General features: G+C 41.4%; 1 protein-coding gene across 1 annotated transcript in view; it reads left to right on the top strand.

Moving 5' to 3' along the window:
- Window positions 1-2,107: 2,107 nt before the first annotated feature.
- The window catches only part of frmpd1a (FERM and PDZ domain containing 1a), a 28,717-nt gene continuing 8,683 nt past the window's right edge, over window positions 2,108-22,141 (top strand). Inside the window, exons 1-10 of the mRNA XM_029513435.1 lie at window positions 2,108-2,154; window positions 6,630-6,752; window positions 7,075-7,238; window positions 9,926-10,028; window positions 10,159-10,204; window positions 11,493-11,597; window positions 15,779-15,874; window positions 16,323-16,448; window positions 16,553-16,672; window positions 17,177-17,313. Coding sequence (XP_029369295.1) covers window positions 6,634-6,752; window positions 7,075-7,238; window positions 9,926-10,028; window positions 10,159-10,204; window positions 11,493-11,597; window positions 15,779-15,874; window positions 16,323-16,448; window positions 16,553-16,672; window positions 17,177-17,313 — 1,016 coding nt within the window. The 5' untranslated portion in view covers window positions 2,108-2,154; window positions 6,630-6,633. The remainder of the gene's footprint in view (window positions 2,155-6,629; window positions 6,753-7,074; window positions 7,239-9,925; window positions 10,029-10,158; window positions 10,205-11,492; window positions 11,598-15,778; window positions 15,875-16,322; window positions 16,449-16,552; window positions 16,673-17,176; window positions 17,314-22,141) is intronic.

Genomic DNA, 22,141 nt, shown 5'->3' with positions numbered 1-22,141 from the left:
TGTCCCCTGTTTTATATTTCGTAATGTATATCACCTTTCTCTCAGATGGACAAAGTGGCAATAGAGTGCAGACATAGTGTTGTCTGATTGCGTCAAAATCACCAGTCCTTGCTTTACTCAGTTAAAATAAAAGGTTGTTAAAAGTCGTACTTCCACATAATGCAACATATGCAATAACATTGAATATCTCATTACAATGTCACCTGTCTGTGGGTGTGTTATATTAGGCAGCAAGTTATCAATTTGATACAAAGTTCATATGTTGGAGAAGGAAAAAAGTGTGAGGATGTAAGCAACTTGGAAAAGGACTATCAGAGAATCTCAAAAACTAGCTCTTGTGGGATGTTCCTGGTCTGTAATTGGCAGGGCCTATCAACAGTAGTCCAAGGAAGGAAAAACAGTACACCAAAGACAGTGTCGTATAGTCAGGGTCACTGAAGCATGTGATGAGCAAAGGCTGGCTTGTTAGGTCTGGTCCAAAGGAAGGGCTACTATAGCTCAAATTGCTGAAGAAATTAAATATGGCTTTGATAGGAAGGAGTAAGAACACAAAAAGCATCATTTGTTACATTTGAAACTAACAAGTAGACACACAAATGTGTGTTCATTAGGTTTTCCTGCCAGTCATACCCTTACCTTCGCCTTGCCCCCTTCTTGTAGTGCTCACATTTCCCATATTCATTTTTGCTACCTCATGTGTTTTCTCTCTCGCTCCCTCTCTCTCACTGTCTCCCTTTCTTCAACCTCATTCTCCGTCTTCCTCTGTGCGTCGGTATGCCTGTTAGTTGTTGTTAGAGTGAAGCAGCTGCATTATCTAGATACATTATTGATGCATGCTGCACTCTGGCCAACATGTGCACATACACACACACTCGCACACAAACTTCAACCACTCACTCGCATAATTAAAACATACATACACTCCTAAAATCAAACACGTGGTTGCACATAGACACAGATAGGCACAATCACAAAGAGCATGTGCCTCAATTTGTTTTGAATGTGAGTGGCTGCAACAGCGAAAAGAACAGCAGCACACGTGCAAGCTACTGTTTGTTCACGACTGAGAGAATGCAGCTGATTCTCTTCTGCTCTTAGCAAAAAATTTAAGATGCTGTAAGAACTGCACAGACTGAAATACTAAAACTCATGCTGAGCTAATAGTTTAACCTATTGTGTTTGTTTAACGCCCGCTTGTACTTTGGGAGAAGTTGGTGACACAGAGAAAAAAAATCCACCTTCTAAAATAGTGACACAGAAAAGAAGGAAACACTGACAGGAGGGAGAATTATAAAAAAGAAAAGTACTGAGGGGAGAGAATTTGTGTGGTGAGAAGGCGATGATGAGAGTGAGGGGCAGAGGATGGAAGAGCTCCCAGCATCTCTTTTCCCAGGGCTTTGTAAGGGCCTCATTAAATATGGATGGTGTTTGGAGCAGTGCATGGGCAAGTGGGACTCCGCAAACAGCACAAGCAGCCCAAGCAGGTCCATCTAACTGCGATGGAGCCCCGCTGTCTTTTTCACCTTGGCTGTCCCTCTGTCTTTCTCTTCTCATCCCTCGACTCACTTCACTATCTTGCCCTCTTCTTCCTCCCTTCTTTAGTTCCCACCCTGCATCTCTCTTCCGACCTTTCTCTCTGCCGTCATCTGTGTCTGTCTATCAAACCCTCTAATGGGAAAGTGTATCTTTTGTTGCTGCCTGGACTGTCTGTTCTTGTCTTTTCCCTTCATTTGTTTTCTCTCATCCTCCTCTATGTGTCCTCCCTTCATCCCTACTGCTTTCCCTCCCTCTGTTTGTTCCTCACACTTTGCTCCTCACCTACCAAGTTGTTTGATTGGTGCATGTGAATGAAGAAGAAAGGTTCTCTCCATTGTTTTTACTCTTCATCATAGATTTCTATTCCTTTCAGATGAAAGTCATATATATATTGCAACAGTGGAGCAGTTATATAAACGATAATATTGGTTCTGCACCTGCATCTACGAAAGTTTATATGCTACTGCAAGTATATACTAACTCTTAACTCTTAATTCTGCTCTCAGGTGATGAAGGCGAGTCACCGGTCCTCTTCAGCAGAGCCATGGACAGACAGAGAGCAGAGCAGGCCTGTAACTGGCACCTTCATGAAGCCCTGATACATAGGGCAGAGAGCAGGTTTGTCTATCTGAATCAATAATCATAGCTGTGGAAGACATTGAACACAAAAGGAAAAATGACAAAATCAGAGGATTAAGTGAGTGTAAGGAGAAAGTGAATCAGACAGACACTAAGAGGAGTCTGAGTTATGGTTTTAGCCAGTCTGTTACGCAAACTGGACCTGTGAGGTTGAGGTGAAGCTCAGTCTAATCTGGCTCAGCAGGAATGACGCACAAATGCACATCTTGCAGACACACTCTGTAATCCTATTTGCCTGCTCTGTACATTATTGTGTGTACCCATGTGTCTGTGCATTCAGACCAATTTGCAAAAGTTGTGCATCAAATTGAGAGTCTGCATTTCAGCATATGCTTTATTGCTTTTTACAAAATATTCCTATTTAGGTTTGTCCCAGACATACAAAATAAATATTTTTTTTCAGACTTCAAAGGTGAGAACAGTTGGGCTTGTTTGAATTTTAATAGTTCAGTCAGACCAGCCCAAGTATTGCAAGATATATTATATCTTTTATTTGAAGATGTTTAAAAATTGTATCATTGTACTTTACATATAGTTAATGCTGCAAGTAAACAGTGAAAGCAAAGTAAGACATGAATATAACAGCTTACTCTAGCAATATAAACTAGAATATACATAGTGAAACTGTTTATGGATGAAATGTGAACACACGGAGGAGAATATAGATAGAGCGAGAGCCGATGACAACATGAATGAATGGATGCACAAGATCTCTCTTGTACATCAAGCGTAAGTGGTGGCCGTGGGGGATTACCTATAAATTCTGCTGCAGCCCCATTATCGGCTCGTGTGTGTGTGTGTGTGTGTGTGTGTGTGTGTGTGTGTGTGTGTGTGTGTGTGTGTGTGTGTGTGTTCTCTGCAGCATTTGTTATATTGAAGGAAAAGGCCTGGCAGATGACATCAAGGCAGCAATTTTATTTTATTAGAGGTGGGCCAACTAAAAGTGAAATCCACTATGAAAGAGAAGTTTGTAAAGTTTATGATTTGGGCAAAACAGAGGCTGACCTACTGACATGGCAGAGGGTGTGTGAACGCAAGCAGCTCAAAGGCTGGAAAAAAATTTAGCTTTAATGTTACAATACGCTGGACAACTTTTGCACACTGTGTTTTGAATGAAGGTGAAATTTGATTGGAGTAAAATTTGGCCCAGCTCTACATAATTGTTGACTCATACTGGCTTTTCAGTGGATGTAGCTTCAATCCACTTTTCACTGAGCCTAGATGTAAGTTAATGTGCAACAATCTAGGTTAGAAAAAGGAAGTTAAATTTGTTATACTAAAATGTAGTTTGTAGTTTAACAGACATGGGTATAATGTGAGTTATTGTGATGGCATTTACTCATCTTTAAATGTGACTTGATCAGGCATTGTCAGCACAAAACCCCCAGCTGTGTTGAAAAAGTCACACACTCATCAGAGATAAACATGCAAGAGCTGTGTAAGTTGTCAAGGTTATTTAAATAGAAAATATATAGAGATAAATATAGATGTTGATGTTAGGCTTTCATTATAAATTGAGTTATAGATTATAATGGAAACATAAGATCACATAAAATAAAATAACCACATGCTTAGAAAGTGTAATTGTCTTGTTCTGGAAGCACAGAGAAACACACAAATGTGAGAAATTAGATTCCTCCCACAATTTAAGATTAATCTAATAAAAAGAGTGAAAGTGACATGCAAGTAATGCATGCAAGGATTGAATGCTGTGCTATGGGTTGTACAACAATGGTGTGAAGACACTAAAGAAAAAGATAATCTTAGGGCTGCCCTAAATTGACGAGTCGAATCAGAAACCTGGCAGTGAACTGAGATTCTTCAAGTTGAGCAGGGTTGTGTTTTAATTTTTTTGTTTTGTTTTTGTCACTCAGTGTACAATACAATAACAAAATAAAACAGAAGGTTACAAAAATGTTACAAAAAAAATAAAATTCTTGCAGTCAGCATGCGATACTTAACAGTCCCAACTTACTCACCTTAAGTTGGTATTAAATGCAAATAAATCAAAAACAATGGATGCAAGAATGCTTGTGTCGTGTTGTGTTGTTGTGTGTTATTTGTCTTGGGATTAATGCTAGAAGGAAGTACAGTAGGATATTACCCGTATCCTCTAATGTTACACCTTAGAAAAAAAACAAAAAAGGCCTGACACCATTTCCTGTCTTGTCTCCTCATGAAGAATATGATTGAAGAACGGGAATCGCTATGCAGCTTTAAGGTTTTTGGGCTTGCGCCTCATCAGTGTAGTCAATCAAAGCTACTTGGGCTGGAAAACAAATTCATGGGATTAGAGGGGATTGGTTGTATATGAACACTTTGTCCCAGTGTTTGACTTGAAATACACAGACATTTGGACGTAATCCATCCCAGGTTCAGCGATTTTAGAAAGAAGTAACTCTTCTGGATATCTATGATTTTAGAGCTTTGGGGCTGTGTCTCCTTGTATTTGTGTATTCTTTTCACCAGTGAGGGCATGGTGCTGGTGAGCTGGTTGTGATTATTCTGCATTGTGTGTCTGTAACTGGAGATGTGAGAGGCTGCGAGCAGAGCAAACAGGAAGAGTGAGATATAGAAGAGCTAAAAGTAAGGGGCATTTTGGATGGAAAGGGGGAGAGAGAAAAAGAAGCCGGAAAGGGTAATCTTCAGACAGATGGATGGATAATGTGTTTATGACTCAAGATCCCCCAGGAGACGTTGCTGTCTGGCTGTGTCACTTGCCACTTTCATCATTAAGTACTCCCCCTTTCTCACCATCTATCATACTTGTTTGTTTGCTCTCCTCTTCTCATTAAGTTTCCTGTGCTTGTCACCTCATAGTGTATCCGAGGATCCACCTTATATATTGCTTTTCTGTTTTTTTATTCAGACACTTCCTCTCTTTACACCCTCACCCCCACCCTCTTGTTTCCTCTAATGGATGGTGCTAATATCCATCATCAGCAGCATCCTTCTGGGGGGAGATTCCTTCCTGCAGTTGCTCATTGAGGCCCACAGAAGGACTGCTGAGATCAGTCATTCCATCCATCTGTGTGTGTGTGTGTGTGTGTGTGTGTGGCTTCATCTATCAACACTTTCCCTAACACCAACTTTCTTTGTATTATTCAATTAAATTTTTTGCTCATCGTTCATCTGCTTCACTTTTTTCTCTTTGGAGTTTGACATCTTTTTTTCCCTAGGTTTGATCAGTTAGTTGCCAAAATAAGCTAGTCATTCATTCATTAATTCATTCACTGGCTCATTCATTCTCTTTCTGTTTTGTCTTCTATTCATAGTCAGGTGATACATGAGCCTTCACTGTCAGAGTAGATACCATTCACAGTTGAGTAGAATCACCCTTTGCTGATGTTAAAGGGGGATCAGGTCTCAGGTAATGAACAAACCCTTGTCTGACTGACTACATCAGTCATCGGGGGGGAGGCTTTTGGGTGTGTGTCTGTGTGTGAGAAAGGAAAGTGAGTGGAAGACTCTGGTACCCTAGTAATCACTTCCCAAAAGCCTGAATGTTTGTCAAGTGATGTTCACTATAAACACAACTCCTCTACCAGGCAATATGTTTAATTGTATATTTAATGAGTTTAAATATGTTTATGTGTTTTGTAGTAGTATAGGTCAAAATTTTGCATGAATGGTACAGTAACACAATAATAATAAGTCCAGATCTATTTCAGCGCAGCTGCGTGTTGCTGTAACCTTTATGTTGGAGGACTTGGGATTGTGACATGCATGTCTACCAATCCTGCATCTTTAACATCATTCTTGAGGGTAATTGCATCATGGTCTGTTTAGACAAGTACTGAAAAATGAGGAAGAAGTCGGCGGTGCCATCTGTTCACGTCTGTAGCCCTCATTTGTATCTACAACAGCATTATATGATCGAAGATATTGCAAAATGCACAAGGGCCCATTAACTCAGTGGGCCCCAGTGTGGGACCCATGCATTAGTCTAATGAAACCACACAGACACCAAGGGCAACCCAAGTCCATTACAACCATTTCACCAGCCACAACAGTCTGTCAGAAAACCCACCAGGCTCACAAACGTAACAATGATCCATTTGAGGGAGGCACCATCATAATTTTACATTTTGGATTATTGATTTTTATTTAGGATTGAATATAGAATGCAACAAATTGGCTCATAATTCTGCCAAAGCACATGAAGCCAATCGTGACATCATTGTTGACCTCAGCCCAAGTATGATGCCCAAAAGGGTTGCAATAACCTGATGAAGTCACATCCCATTTCCACCAAGTGTGTATATTTGTGTGTGTGTGTGTGTTTGTGTGTACCATAACTCTTAAACATTGCAGTTTTCCAAATTTTAAAATTAGTGACCATAAATCTTGGTCTTCACATTTTCATTGTCTGATTCGAAAATCTCACTGGTTCAATTTTTTATTTTTTTATTTTTTTTGGGGACATGACACCTTGACTCTTTCCTCCATGGCAGATAAATGGAGGGGCAGGACAGGAGCCGCTCCCCATCCCGCAGGACCAGCCGGGTGGAGCAGGTGGTGGGACGATGGCTCAGACGGTCCCGAGACCTAGGCAGCAGGTCTCACTCTCTGAGCAGGTGAAAGTGTTTTCTAATTTAAATTTCTGCATAAATTTCTCCATTTTATCTAACTTGTACATCACTTGATGAGGGGTAGAGCCTATGTGGAAATATAGACTATTTCTATATTAGTAACCAACAAACACATTTGAAAATTACTATCTGTACCATTTTGTTATTGCATGTATTATTTTCTTTGTATAATCTAGGAAAGAACAGGAAAGAAGCAAACAGAAAAGGCAGGAATCAGCTGACACCAGACAGAATGCAAACAGCTTGCAATGTCTTCTTGCCATATGCAAGGTCTTGTTTTTATTTCTCTGTGCTTTGTCATCTACAGAGACCGGTGTACAGTGGATGGGAAGACAGCAGAATCCAGCAGTTCTGATCAGAGGAATTACCCCTTCCGCTTTAATGTTCAGATTCAACGGGACCCAAACATCAACTCTCATGGCCTTACTCTCTCCTCCCAAACCCCCATTGTGGTGCAGGAGGTTATCCCAGGTATGATGAGATTCTTAAAATGTAAACATAGCAGTAGGCAAAAGAAAATTGGCATAACAAACACTTAAACAATCTTAAATTAGTATAGAGAAAATATTACATGGTTATTGACAGTACAGCTCACCTTAAACTGTGTTCTAAAAGCTAATGTTAAAACTGATAACTATATGCTGTATTAATATGTGATTCTTTAGAAATGTAATGTTCCTTCCTTAATGCAGCATTCGCTGTGGACAATCAGGAGAGGAAGAAATCCAGTATTTCAGAATTAAAGTCAAAATTTGGTTCCATTGCTGACTGCATATTCAGCTGAGCAATGTCTGCTCGATGCCTCTCCTTCAGCTCTGACTACTTTTCCCACTGTCCTCCCATTCTATGTGTCAAGTGCCAGCATCTTTCGCCAGACTCTGCAGTGTTTTTGTCTGCCCTCACGGTATGGCTGGCTCAGGTTAAACCCTCGATAAACCATGAGAAAATACATAAATTATATAGAATGTATTTTATTTCATTTTCCACTGTTGCCGCTCCAAAATCAATAAATGTATGGAATAACTCATCCAACACTTCCAACTGCCACACATTCATCCTACAGTAACACTATGTAAGTATAATGTATAGGGTACATGCTGTCTTTTCACTGGTATGAGTCATACCATAATTAGCAAAACGTTTTGCAACTGGCTAATGTTACAGTTCCCAGAAATCAATTCCTCTATGCCATTTTAAAGCACAGAACAACTTCCTGTGTAGTCAACCATTTTTTTAGGGAGGTGATGAAGAACTGATTTCTAAGAGAACTCCTGTGTCATCTATTATGATACTGTATTTCCAATAGTGTCGCTGGTATTTCGGACACTAGGACTGAATGTTTTTCATAGTAAAGTGTGAATTGGCCCTTTTTTTTTTCCTTTTTAGTGTTTTGATAAAGTTGAATTGTAAAAATTTTTCAGTTGAGAGTTGATGATCCTGTACCTTTCTTCCTTTGGATCTTTATCTTTCTAAATGAATCTAAAGAGAGAATAGACTAATGATACAGGTAATCATTATAAATACAGATTAAAGGCAGAATATACAATAATTACATTTCTAAATCCAAAATAGTTGAGGCACAAGGGGGCTATTTGATTTTGTTTTTTTTTATTATTATTTACTTATTTATTTATTTGAAATGTATTAAATTTATTTATCTGCCCATATTTGTACTCTGAACTGCAGTTTGTAGCTGAGCTGCAGAGAGACAAGGAACTGAATCCCCCTGAGGTTTTATAGCAGATTACCTCGCTTTCTCCAGTCTGGCTCTCTGCTCTGTCACCATCTGCTTGCGCCTGTCTCTCACACACACAGACACACGCACACACACACACTGTTGCTCATTTCTCCAGTGACCCTACTGAGCCTTGGCTCAAATTTGCCTTTCCCTTTCTCTGGCACATGCTGCAGCATCTTAACAATGAAATGTGAATCCATTACTTAAAAGCTTTTTCAGTATTATCATCTCTCAGTGTCACCTGTATTATTTGTTCTTATTGAAGCAAAAAGTCATTATTTACAATTCCAGAATTAAATAACTGAACAGTGAGTCATTACTCAATGTCGTAGATGATGCATTTGCTGAATGAGTCTATCATTCAGTGTGGACCAGTGTGGGAGAAACTCAGGCCAAAGACCATGCTCATGCCTTCTCCTGTTCATGAGACTGCACAAAAATATTATACAATTTACATACATTGTTTCCTGTCTACATGACATCACCACAACAGACCAGGGATATGAGCACTTCTAATATTCTCCTATGATTTCATTTGATTTTCACCTGATTATCCAGCAGGGTCATCTTCCTGGATATTAGCTAAGAAAATAAATCAAATCCATGTGGAGTGGAAGTCCATCAGATCTTAAAATAAAGGGAAAATGTTTTAAGTTCCGCATAGAAACAAACTATCAAAGTATCAGTAACTATGAAAAAAAAATCCTTCCAAGCATGGAAGGATTTTCAGCATGAAAAGCAAAAGTGAGAAACTGAGCTGCATTAATGCAACATTGGTCTCTTTCCAACTTTTTCTTTTTTTTTATTTCACTGCTGCCTGTCAGTGCAGTTACTGTAATAACTTATCAGGGAACGGTTAGATGTGCACAGCATGAGGCAGCATTATTATATTTACTGTATTTGGAGCAAACTTGGCTTTTAGCCAGAGCTCTGGTGAATGGAGACATTACAGACATCACTGTATCAGTAAAGTTTTATTGAAATCAGTGGTGGTGACTGAAATCATTCAGTGACGCTTAAGAGTAGAGCAAAAAAAAAAAAACAACAACAATGAAGGACATCAGAATGGTGTTCATGTAGAGAATTAATAATTATTTGGTCCATAATTGTGCTGTACATATACAGAACTCTAGTCATGTGTTTATTTAATGTTGATGAAGAAAGGTGATGTTGAATTAGAGTCAAAGGAAATTAAATGAATAAAGCAAAGAGTTGTAAACAGTAGTTGTTTGATATACAGAATACTGAACAGTTATTGGACTTCATTGACAGTTGGGTTTAGAGAGCTGTGCAGTTTGTGTGTTTGTGAGTGAGAGATCAGTAAAATACAAACCACTGCCCGTCATCAGCCTGGTCACAGTGTGAATGCAGGCCAGTTGAACACCCTCAGGCATGACGACACAACATTTTGTGTGCACAGGTGGTCCTGCAGATGGTCGGCTTGTCCCTGGCGACCAGCTCGTGAAGATCAATAACGTTGCTGTTGATGACCTGACCCCAGAGCAAGCTGCTGAAATAATCAGGTCTACACTGACAGCTGCATTCACATACAACACATGCACAATTATTGGTACATCCTCCACAGGATGCCGTCTAACATTAGGTTATGCACATCTCTCCTCACCTTGTCACCCACACTTTCTTTTATTTCAGGGAGTGTCAAGATATGTTGACCATGACAGTCCTCAGGACAATGCTGGTAAGTCTGCTTTATACAAATGGCCACACATGCAAAAACACATTTACACACAAAGTTGCACTGATGCACACCTAATTGGATTATGGTTGGTCCTATAGATGGGATTGAAAATGGATGTAATGTGTTTCCCATTTTCATTAGGTTATAGACAAACACACACAGCAGCATGTATAGTGCAACTACACGAGTGGATACTACACATACAAAGTGTGCATTTGTACATTTGGGATTCTAATATACTTTTGTCAACACATCCATGAATAAACATGCCAATTAATCTTGGTGTCAAGCATCATCAGTAACAACAATCTTGTTACCAAGGTCTCATCACTACATAACTGTTAACAGTGTCACTACACACTCTCACAAACGCATCCAAACCCAGTCCACACACATATATGTGAATCTGAGTGTGTGTGTGTGTGTGTGTACTGGCTTTGGGTGTGTTGACTGTGTATTTGTGTGGATGAAGTTGTTTACTCAAATCTGTATCCACTAAGTTGAAATGTATTCGGACTGAGGTGAAGTAGATCAATAACTGAATGGCTGCTCCTCAGTGATTCTCATCAGTGGCTCTGCTGATTAAAGCACCTTAACACTCTGATTTATAGCTCACAGTTCCTCCAAAACATCGTTATTGAGCTGCAAGGAATTATTGGCATTTCCCCTTAAAATATTAATCACTGTCATTAGTGTTGATAAAAAACAAACCATTGAAGGAGTTCTGAACCAAGTGAAGATTTTTATTTTAATCAGATGGTGCCACAAGAGCAGGAGGATTGTTTACAGTTTCTGGTGCCTTCAACACACAGATTGTAACTGGTTGCGCAGTAAGGAAGGAATCAGTGTGCTTACTAAGTTACTGAGTACCTCTATTTACATCTCTAAATGTAAGTCCCCCATAGAAGGAACAAAACTCCCTAAACATATTTGGATACTAGTATTATATTGACAGTGATAAATTCTTATTGCCCTAATTGTTTGCATTTATATACACCATGTGTCTTATACTTATCATTTTGTCTTTTTGATGCAATGACACATAGCAATTTTTGTTTTCATAGCAATTGCTAACAGCTGTAATTTAGATAACTCAAACTCATCAAACTCATTCTGAACACCCTGTACTGTCATATGTATGCACAGCTGTCAAATGATTGATTTTTTTTTAAAATGTTGTAATTGTGAAATTTCAGGAGTTAGTTGCATCTGCTGTTTTGCATCAGCAACTGTACTGCAAGAAACTACTAGAATGACCAGGTTATGCATTGGTTTGTGTTCCTCCTAGGGACCAAAGTCGTCATTCATCACACCAGAAAAAAGGGCCAAGCTCAGGTCCAACCCTGTGAAAGTTCACTTTGCTGAGGAGGTTGAAGTCAATGGACACTCTCAGGTGAGCTTGACAACATGTTAGGATACTCTGCACCTTCAATACTAAAATCTACATTTGGATCCCCATCCCCATTTTTTTCATCCATTCATTTTCTACTACTTTCTGGGTCATGGGGCGTGCTGGAGCCAATCCCAGCTCACTCTGGGCAAGGGCAGGCCACACCTTGGACAGGTCACCAGTCCATCAGAGGGCCAACACACAGAGACAGACAGAGACCAACAGCGACTCACACTCAGACCTACGGACAATTTAGAGTCAGTCACCAGACGGTGGGAGGAAACCGGAGTACCCAGAGGGAACTCACGCAGACAATCAGGGAGAGCATGCAAACTCCACATAGAAAGGCCCCAGGCCTGGGAATAAAAACCCCCAAACTTCTTGCTGTGATGCTACAGTTCCACTATGCCATCATGCTGCCCCCATTTTTATTTTTATTTGGCATTATTTTATTTTTATGTACATCTTTTAGACAGTGAAATTTCATCACGTCTGATGAACCCTTCATTCATCTTCATCCGCTTATCGGGGGCCAGGTCGCGGAGGCAGCAGCTCCAGCAGACAACCCCAAAATTCCCTTTCCCCAGCTACATTGGCCAGCTCTGAGTGGGGGATCTCAAAGTTGTTCCCAGGCCAGTGTGGAGATATAATCTCCCCACCTGGTCCTCGGCCTCCCCCGTGGCCTCCTCCCAGCTGGACATGCCAGGAGTCCCGGTGGCATCCTTATCAGATGCCCAAACCACCTCAACTTGCTCCTTTCCACACAGTGGCTCTACTCCAAGTCCCTCCCAGATGGCCAAACTTCTCACCCTACCTCTAAGGGAGAATCCAGCCACCCTCCAGAGGAAACCCATTTCGGCTGCTTGTACCCGCGATCTCGTTCTTTCAGTCATGACCCATCGCTCATGACCATAGGTGAGGGTAGAAACAAAGACTGACCAGTAGATGGAGAGCTTTGCCTTCTGGCTCAGCTCCTTCTTCATCACAGCGGTGCGGTAGAGCGAACGCAACAAAGCCCCCGCTGTGCCGAATCTCCGGCCAATCTCATATTTGTCTCGTGCAAGCATGAGATTACCACCTACCTCCTCAGTCGAGGTCAACAGCGAACCATCCTTACCATAAATGGCTTGGATGGTCCCCCACTTTCCCCTTCTGAGATGCCGAACGTTTTTCCAGAAACACCTTGGTGACTCCCAAAAGTCCTTCTCCATTTGTTCTCCAAACTCCTGCCACACCCACTGCTTTGCCTCCCTCACCACTGAGGCTGCAGCCCTTTGGGCCTGTCGGTACCTTGCAACCGCCTCAGGAGTCTCCCAAACTAACATACCCCAGAAGGCCTCCTTCTTCAGTCGGACAGCTTCCCTGACCACCTTCAGCAATAGAAGCTTTGATCGTTGAACATCGATCACTCAGGTTCAATGTCCCCAACTTCCACAGGGATGCCAGAAAAGCTCAGAGGGAGGTGAGAGTTGAAGGTCTGTTGGACAGAAGGCCTCCTCTAGATGTTCCCAGTTCACCCACACTACACGTTTGGGCTTGCCAGGTCTGTCCTGAGTCTTCCTCCGCCACCTAACCCAACTCACCACCAGGTGGTGATCAGTTGATCAGCTCCGCCCCTCTCTTCACCCAAGTGTCCAACACATGTGGCCTCAGATCAGATGACACAATCACAAAATCGATCATTGACCTTCGGCCTAGGGTGCTCTGGTACCAAGTACGCTTATGAGCATCCTTATGCTTGAATATGGCGTTCATTATGGACAGTCCATGGCTAGCACAAGTCCAACAACAAACCACCGTTCGGGTTCAGGTCAGGAAGGCCGTTCTTCCCAATCACGCCCCCTCCAGGTGTCTCCATCATTGCCCATGTGTGCGTTGAAGTCCCCCAATAGGACTACGGAGTCCCTTACTGAAGCCAAGAAGGCTGAATACTCCGAACTGCTGTTTGGTGCATACGCGCAAACAGTCAGAGTTTCCCCCCCTCACAACCCTGAGGCATAGGGAGGCGACCCTCTTGTCCACTGGGGAAAACTCCAACGTAGTAGCGCTCAGCCGGGGGCTTGTGAATATCCCCACAACTGACTGGCGCCTCAACCCATGACCAACTCCAAAGAAGGATAAAGTCCAAACCCTCTGCCTGCCTTCGCTGCCACCTAACTGGCAGCGCACTAAACCTCATCGGTTATCCCCGCAGGTGGTGGGCCCACAAGGTGAAGGAAGTGCCACGCTGCTTTTTCGGGCTGTGCCCAGCCAGGCTCCGTGGTGTGCCCAACCACCAGGCGCTCACTGATGGGCCCCCCTTCCAGGCCTGGATCCAGAAGGGGGCCCCGGGCTTCCTCTGGGCAGGGCCATGTTTTTCATCCCTTGTTGTTTCATGGGGTCTTTTTGAACCACTCTTTGTGTGGCCCCTCACCTGAGACCAATTTGCCCTGGGAGACCCTACCAGGCATACTTGGCCCCAGACAACACAGGCCCCAGGTTCATAGGGGGCCACAAACCCACAAACCTCCCCACCACGGGACAACCAGGTGATGGTTCTCCTGATGACCCATGAGTCATAAAACCATGTTACTAACTGTTTGCTTTTTGGAAAGTGTTTCATTCCATCATTCTCAACCAGTTTTTAATTATCAGTACATGAACTTTATTTCTGGTGACTCCCAAAAATTGTCGTGCCTCTGATCTCCATCATCATTAGGACATCGTTTATACAATGCACAAGATGTCCATCCCATTAATGGCCTCTGACCAAATGGGTGGAGTCAAATGTCATTTACAACTACAAGTGCTGTTTTGTTATTTCTGCCTGCATTTGGATCAGCTCATAATAGGAAAACCATGTAAGTGGGGCTGATGAGGAAACTTTATCTGATTTTTCAAATTTTCACATCATCTACAACCGGCCACGCCGTGATCCAAATCCCTATCAGATCTATAAGAGCACATGTTATTACAGGTTGAAGGTTGAAGGTGTTGAAGCGGTTTCTTAAATTAGTTGCTTTTGTTTGTTTATCCGTCACATATGCTTATGAAACTCCTCACGTCCACCTAAAACACTCCACAGCGATTGTCTAGTTTCAAAAATGTTTAAATGACTTCAGTTCTTATTTATACTTTTATCTTCAGTAAAGGCAGTAGTTCCTTGCATTGAAGATTTGTCTGTTTGTGTCTGCTTGTCTTAGGCTATGAATGAATGGATTCAATTTTTAGAATAGTTTCACACATAATGTTTCATTCAGCCCTGACATGTTTTCATATAGGCCTGAATGGTTAGGGTTAGGTGCAAAAATACAGAGCAAGTTAAACAACTTTAGTTAAACAACTTTCTTCATCAAATCTTCAGACCTTCTTTGTTTATGAAACATTTATTTTACTATACTGGAAAGATCAGAGTAAGCAAATAAAAAAATCCCATTGCAGCTCTAGTCTAAGTCAGCAAACTTTAAAACATCAAAATGAAAGAAGCTTTTCACTGTGATGGGGAGTGATGTTTTATAATTTGTCAGTATTATTCTGTCCTGTTTGCAGTTTTGTTGTAGTTCCCATCCCACAGCGGATGTGAAATTAGCTGGATGTGCTGGACTGTCCATTACTAATCACATGGAAGATCAATATCTGCCTCATCCTCTGGTCATAATGTCTGTGATTACAGGACAATAAGCATCCAATTAGGAAGAGAGAGGAAGATGGAGAGGAGAGAGAGAGGAGGGGGAATGCACATTGTTTAAATGAGGATAAAATATGGGAGGATGAACACGGAGGGTTTGTCTAAAATCTGAAAGCTCTCCATTTGATCTTCAAAACACACAGACATCAGTGTCAATACATAAAAACATTTTCTAAAATCTAAAAAGAACAGGGGTAACGCAGGGTAACGTGATTCCCATGAGCCTGGCAGAAGGAAACAGACCATAGGATATGGTCACAGATGCTCTGTGAGAGGAACAGAGAACCAGACCACACTCGCATCTCAACACATCTGATATGCTTAATATATAGAAATATGAAGTCTTCCCAACTTCAGACAAGCATTACAGACACATATTTTCAATGTCACATCTCAGTGCATCTATGATTTATGATCATGTTGAACCAGGAGGTTTTACACTACTTGTTTTCACTGATACATCTTTTAACTCTGATCCTGATCCCAATCCTAACCCTGATCCTTGTGTGGTTTGCAGGGTAATTCGCTGCTCTTCCTACCTAATGTTCTTAAGGTTTATCTGGAGAACGGACAGACCAAAGCCTTCAAATTTGAACCCAGCACCACGGTCAAGGTACTGTTCAATCGATCCACCATACGTCCACATATTCCAAGCTTTTCCGTGATACTTTGCAGGAGTTTTGAGTTGTTCCAAGGTGACTCAGAGGTTCATAATTTGCTTATGAAATAATACAACCTTGTCAAGAACTAAAGCCAGTTACCATGCACAGTATAGGATATTCTGAATATAGGAATAATTTCAAATGGCATTCAGTCCACTTTATGAATTTGAATGAATGTGATGTAGCACCAAGTTTGCAGTAAACCACATATTAAACTACAATTATACAACAGAGGCAATATTAATTATTTAACTATTGCCTATTCTGACCATTAAAAAGCTACTTTATTGCTACACCACTGGCCTTAATTTGCCAACCATCCAAACTTTAGCTCAGCAAATATGTTTCCTGATCTCATGAAATATTATCTTTCAAGATGTGATTTTGTTTGTGCATCAGGACATTGTGATGACACTGAAGGAAAAGCTTTCTCTCAGCCATATCGAACACTTCTCCTTGGTACTAGAGCAGCGGCACAGCATCAGCAAACTACTGCTGCTGCATGATGAGGAGAGAATACAGGAGGTACACCAATAATTATTACATTGTATTTGTCTACTTCAATGTGCGTTTCCATTACACTATAGCTCTATCTCTACTGCAAGTGATCCATACGTTTGTGTTTCCAGGTGGTGCAAAAGAAAGAAGCCCATGACTACAGGTGTCTCTTCCGTGTTTGTTTCATGCCCAAAAGCCTCGAGTCTTTGCTGCAGGAGGATCCCACAGCCTTTGAATACCTCTACCTGCAGGTAGATTCGTCATCAACAAGAAGGAGGCTGCAGCATTTAACTTAACTAACCTGCTTTGCTATCATAACACACTCAACAAAAAAAAAAAGTTATATTAAATTCAGAATCTGGATTAGGAAGTAAAATTTCTAATTTGACACCCCTCTAAAAAGTGCAGTTACTGGAGGAGTTGCAGTAGTTGGCATATTTCACCATGAAATATCTGCTGACAGACAGCTTGTTATTTAATGTGCAGTTTTTCTAATACCTCCACTTTTATTCCTGTCCTGTAGTTGGTTAATTCAAATGTGTATAATTGTCATTTAACAAACAAAACCCTGGATGATTGTTGTCAAGATTATTTCTCAATACATTTTAGCATAATTTTTTTTTACAATAAGAGAGCTTTGCAATGTTACAGCAGCAAAGTGAACAGAACTAAAATGGCAATATGCCAATTTCTCTTCATACTTGTAAAAGACATGGGGAAACAAAATCAATATATGTGCAATCTGTTTGTTTTAGGGGGTGAATGATGTACTGCAGGAGCGATTTGCAATAGAGATGAGGTGTAACACGGCCTTGCGACTAGCGGCCCTGCACATTCAGGAAAGGCTAGCAAGCTGTGGACAGTCGCCAAAGACCAACCTGAAGATCATCACGTAAGCCATAAACACACAAAATTATTGTGACCAAAAGCATCACTAACTTAGATTGTAATTAACATTAAATCAGTTCAATCATCAAATCTTTTCAAGTAGGGTTTTTTTGTTGTTGTTGTTGTGCATCGTCCACATCAAAGTCGAAATGTGCTCAAAGAGAATCTTGTTGGGAACACAAAAGGCTAAGTGGCTACAGAATATTTCTTTTTTTTATTGCCTTGGTAACCTGGAGTACACTGTCAGCATTTTGGCTACATTTCATGTGTGTCATATTTTCTTCAAATACAGACGAGTAAAAATGTATCGTGATACTGACATCATACCACCATTTTTACATTATATTTCAATAATAATATAACTGGCACTTTTCACTGTAGTTGGTTTCTTTGCTGAATTTAACCCTGAATTTAAATGGTTCACATACATGGAAGTATGTAAATGTTTTTGTGAATCAGAAATTAAATTATAATGAAACTCTGTGCAGACGGATGCAGCTGGCTTTACCAATGCTACAGCAGACATGTTCTAGGTGTGAGCACACACACATGAGCCATAGCAGTTTATTGACACAGCTGCCATTCACACACACAACATCATAATCATAATCCTCATCCAAACACCTCTGTTAGTATTAAATTCATGACCATCTGAGGTCCAGCTGAACTGAAAGCAAAAATATTTCCTTAGCTAAGCTTGCTGCAGATATGACGTAGTTCAAATCTAAAGTAGAAGCAATACGCATCTACATAAAAAAATAAAAATTAATATAGAAATAATATGTAGTTGAATCATATTGGATTGATTGCATTTCTATATATTACACATAGTATGTGTTCTTATTAAATACATGCCAATACTTTTGACCATGACTATATGAATGAATATGACATGAATTAAAAATTTTTGTTGATACTCGTGTAGCCAATAAGAATATGTATGTTAATGTTTTGATGCTTATATTGTAGACATTAATATTATATCAAAGGCAGGCATGGCAGGCACATTAATTAAGAAAATAAATGTGTAAGGAATTAACATTAGCAGGAAAATAAAGGCATAATCACCTATAAAAAGTGCCATTTTTATCTCGTCAGAGTCAACGTCCCATTTGGACAAAGGGGCTGTCATGTCTCAGTCAAATGTAAAGAATGAATTAATACTGTACTGATCTTACATGAAGTACAGAGCCCCTAAACTGAGTAAACAATCATTTAATCAGAATTTATTCTGAATATATGTGCCATAAACTTTTTGGCTTTGTCAGTAGAGAAGAACAGCATCTTTAGAAGACGGATCATTCAGCTGTTCTCTGGCCGGTTCTGTTTTCATCAACCCCTCCTACCCTTCCACACCTCAGCCAGTGACACAGACAGGTCCTGAAAAGTGGCAAACATGGAGTGAACCAACAGATTAATCCAGAAAATTAAACACAATAAACACAATTTAACACAATATTTTCTTTATTTGATTTACTGTGAGCATTGACTGAAGGTGAATAAAACTCTGCCCAGCTGTAATAAAGGACCAATAAGTTCAGTAGTTAAAATCACTGAACATCAGTAGTATGACATAAAGGGGTGCAGACATTTATCTAACCGTACTCATTTATTTAGTTTTTTTTTTTTAATCTCCATTCTAGAACCTTTTGATCCTTTGATGTTAAACGTGCTTTGCGACATCATCTATGACATCAGAAGAACACATATATATAGGAGCCTCAGGTGAACTTGGTCAGTTCGTTCTGATCGCCCTCAGAGTGAGACACAAGTGACCTTCACTGAGAAGTTTGAGAATTTTTTGCAAACATTTTCCTGCAAAAATGCCTTCAAAGAAAGAAACTGCTCCTGCACATCCCGAAAATCTACCAGAGGAACAAGATATACTCCGAAGCAAAACCACCTGCTACCAGATACTGGATTTTAACGGAGAGGGTACCTTTGGAAAAGTTGCCATATGTTTGGACTTAAAGACATCCAAAACCGTGGCAATCAAAATACACAAAGACGCCGAAGATGACCTCATTGAAAAAGAAGTGGCCATGTTGAAGGCAGTCAGCGTGCTTGACCCAAACAAGAAGAACATTGTCAGATTCCTGGATGATTTCAGGTACCATGACCACTCTTGTCTGGCCTTCGAAATGCTGGACATGAGCCTGTGGGACCTGTTGAAGAAGAGACAATGGAAGCCGCTGAGTCTGAATGAAATCCGTCCTGTGGCCCACCAGCTACTTGTCGCTTTTGAAGCCCTGAAGAGTATTGGCATCATGCACACGGACCTGAAACCGGACAACGTGATGCTTGTGAATCACAAAGATCAGCCATTCAAGATCAAGCTGATCGACTTCGGTTTGGCCATTCACACCAGCGAAGTGGAAGTTGGAATGATGATGCAGAATGAATCATACAGAGCTCCAGAAGTAAACCTGGGACTCCCCTTGTCCGAATGCGTTGACATGTGGGCAGTGGGCTGTGTCATGGCGTTCCTGTACTTTGGTGCCAACCTCTTCCCTTGCAACTGTCCATATCACTGGATGAAAACCGTGGTCCGCCTGGTCGGCCAGCCAGGCAACCACCACATACTTTCTGGACTACATAGCTGGGCATATTTCATTTGGGATGGTTTCACAGGGCTGAGACTGAGGACACCAGAGGAGTTTGAGGAGGTGACTGGTGACAAGCCAGAAGTTTACAGAAGGCCTTTTGACTCTGCCCAGAATTTAAAGGATGCAGTGATGAAGCACACACCAACAGAAGACCATCTTGAATATGAGGACAGGATGGCATTTTTAGACCTTCTGAGAAGTTGCCTGGATCCAGATCATGACCTGAGAATCACTCCCAGGGAAGCTGTAAAACACGGTTTCATAACAATGGATCACCTGAAAACAGCAGCCAGCTCCTATTCAGATACTGCCATTCAGCTGATGGCTGTTTCTCCACTGGAAACTTCAGAGGGATCAGATAATGACAACACTAATGAAGACAATTCAAACGCTGCTCTCATCACTGACCATGGAAAAGATTCAGCACCTTCTTCCGGTTATGATGCAGACGCACAGGATTTCGCTGCAGAAACTAAAGACCGTCAAAGTGGGAGTGACGCAGCCAGGAACGGTAACTGTTGCAGGTTCCCTAAAACTCACAGTAATAAATGTCACTCTTGCGGATACGACGCTGACATCGACTCTTTCAGTGACGAGTCTGTCACCAGGGTCTCAAAATACAGACCCAGAGTGAGGAAGCATCTGCGCCGCCGACGGCAACCTGTGAGATGTTACTGTGATCATTTGAACCACCGTGCTGATACAAAGACATCCTGGGAGCCTTCCACCAGTCACTCCTACCATCAACATCCACGTTCCTCCCCTGGACCCTCAGCAGAAAGCAGCTGTCCCGATGGGGCCAGAGACACAACCACTCCAGCCAACGAACAGCCGGACAGCTCTGTTCTACACAACAACGACCATCCAGACAACCACCACGTGCCAGTTTCCAGAGACAATGACAGCCCATCAGCTGACTTTGCACCAACTGATGAAGCCACAGCCTCCGTCCTGCCAAACAACGAAGCCACAGCTGTCATCCAAATTGTTGACGCTGATTCCATCAAGACAGAACGTCGCCGGTGCCTTGCATTTCCGAGGCTAAACAAGTTCTTCCGCAGAGTGCAGAAGAGATTGATTTCCATCTTTAAACCAAGACAGTAGCAGTCAAACTCAACTACCCAACATCCCACCCATTTACTATCTCTCTTTCCCTACCTCTCTCTCTCCCTCTTTCACTCTCACTCTCTCTCTCTCTCTCTCTCTCTCTCAACCCAACCGGTCGAGGCAGATGGCCGCCCCCCCACCCTGAGCCTGGTTCTGCCCGAGGTTTCTGCCTCTTAAAGGAAGTTTTTCCTTGCCACTGTCGCCAAGTGCTTGCTCATCGGAGGATCTGTTGGGTCTCTTTAAATAATTTTACAAAGAGTTCTTCTTCTTTCTCCCTCTCCCTCCCTCCCTCCCCCTTCCCTCTCTCTTTCCACTCAACCAGTCGAGGCAGATGTTGGTGAAATGAGCGGTTAACTTGTCTGTGGTTTATGAGAACTGTCTGAAATATAAAAGTAAAAATAAAAACATCAATATTATTTCATCTTTCCATTGCTTTATTAATGTTTTGGATTCTGCCCATTCATTTCATTCACTTGTCTCATGGCCGCTGCATAGGCTCAGTGTAGAAATTAGTGATTTGTTCATGACTCATAACTAAGAGTCTTCTGGTCTTTCATTCATAATTCACATGGTCACAGCAGAACATGACCAATGCTGTTATGACTGGTGAGGAGAGATATCTGATGTTAGCATGAACGTTAACGTTAGCTATGTAGCTATTGGATGGACGTTTAATTTGTGTTTCCATTGGAATGAATTCATACACTACAGCACTTCAGTGAGCAGGTGGGCTGAAGTGAACAGCCATCATGGTATGAGAATTTTTTAATGATAGGTGGAGCGCTCTCCTACACACACACATCATAATCACAATCCTCATCCAAACACCTCTGTTAGCATTAAATTCATGACCATCTGAGGTCCAGCTGAACTAGACCTCAGTAGGCTATGGCCCAAAATGGTGCTCAATAGTTTAACAAAAGGAAACTTGTGTATTATATGCCAAGTGAAGCAAAACATCTTGTTCTTTAGTGTTTGAAAGCTGTACTTTTTCAGTCGTGACTGAAATGAGTCAGACACAAGACCCGAGTCAGTAAAAAGATCCGAACTTCCCACTAGCGTTGCAAGTCCATAAAATGATCCTGATTTACCACTAGTCTCAGTCCACCCGTTATTTCA

The sequence above is a fragment of the Echeneis naucrates genome, chromosome 1 (genome assembly GCF_900963305.1).
Source record: "Echeneis naucrates chromosome 1, fEcheNa1.1, whole genome shotgun sequence".
In the NCBI taxonomy this organism is placed as follows: domain Eukaryota; kingdom Metazoa; phylum Chordata; class Actinopteri; order Carangiformes; family Echeneidae; genus Echeneis; species Echeneis naucrates.
The sequence above is the reverse complement of the archived record's forward strand: the minus strand, read 5'-3'. Positions and strand labels throughout refer to the sequence as shown.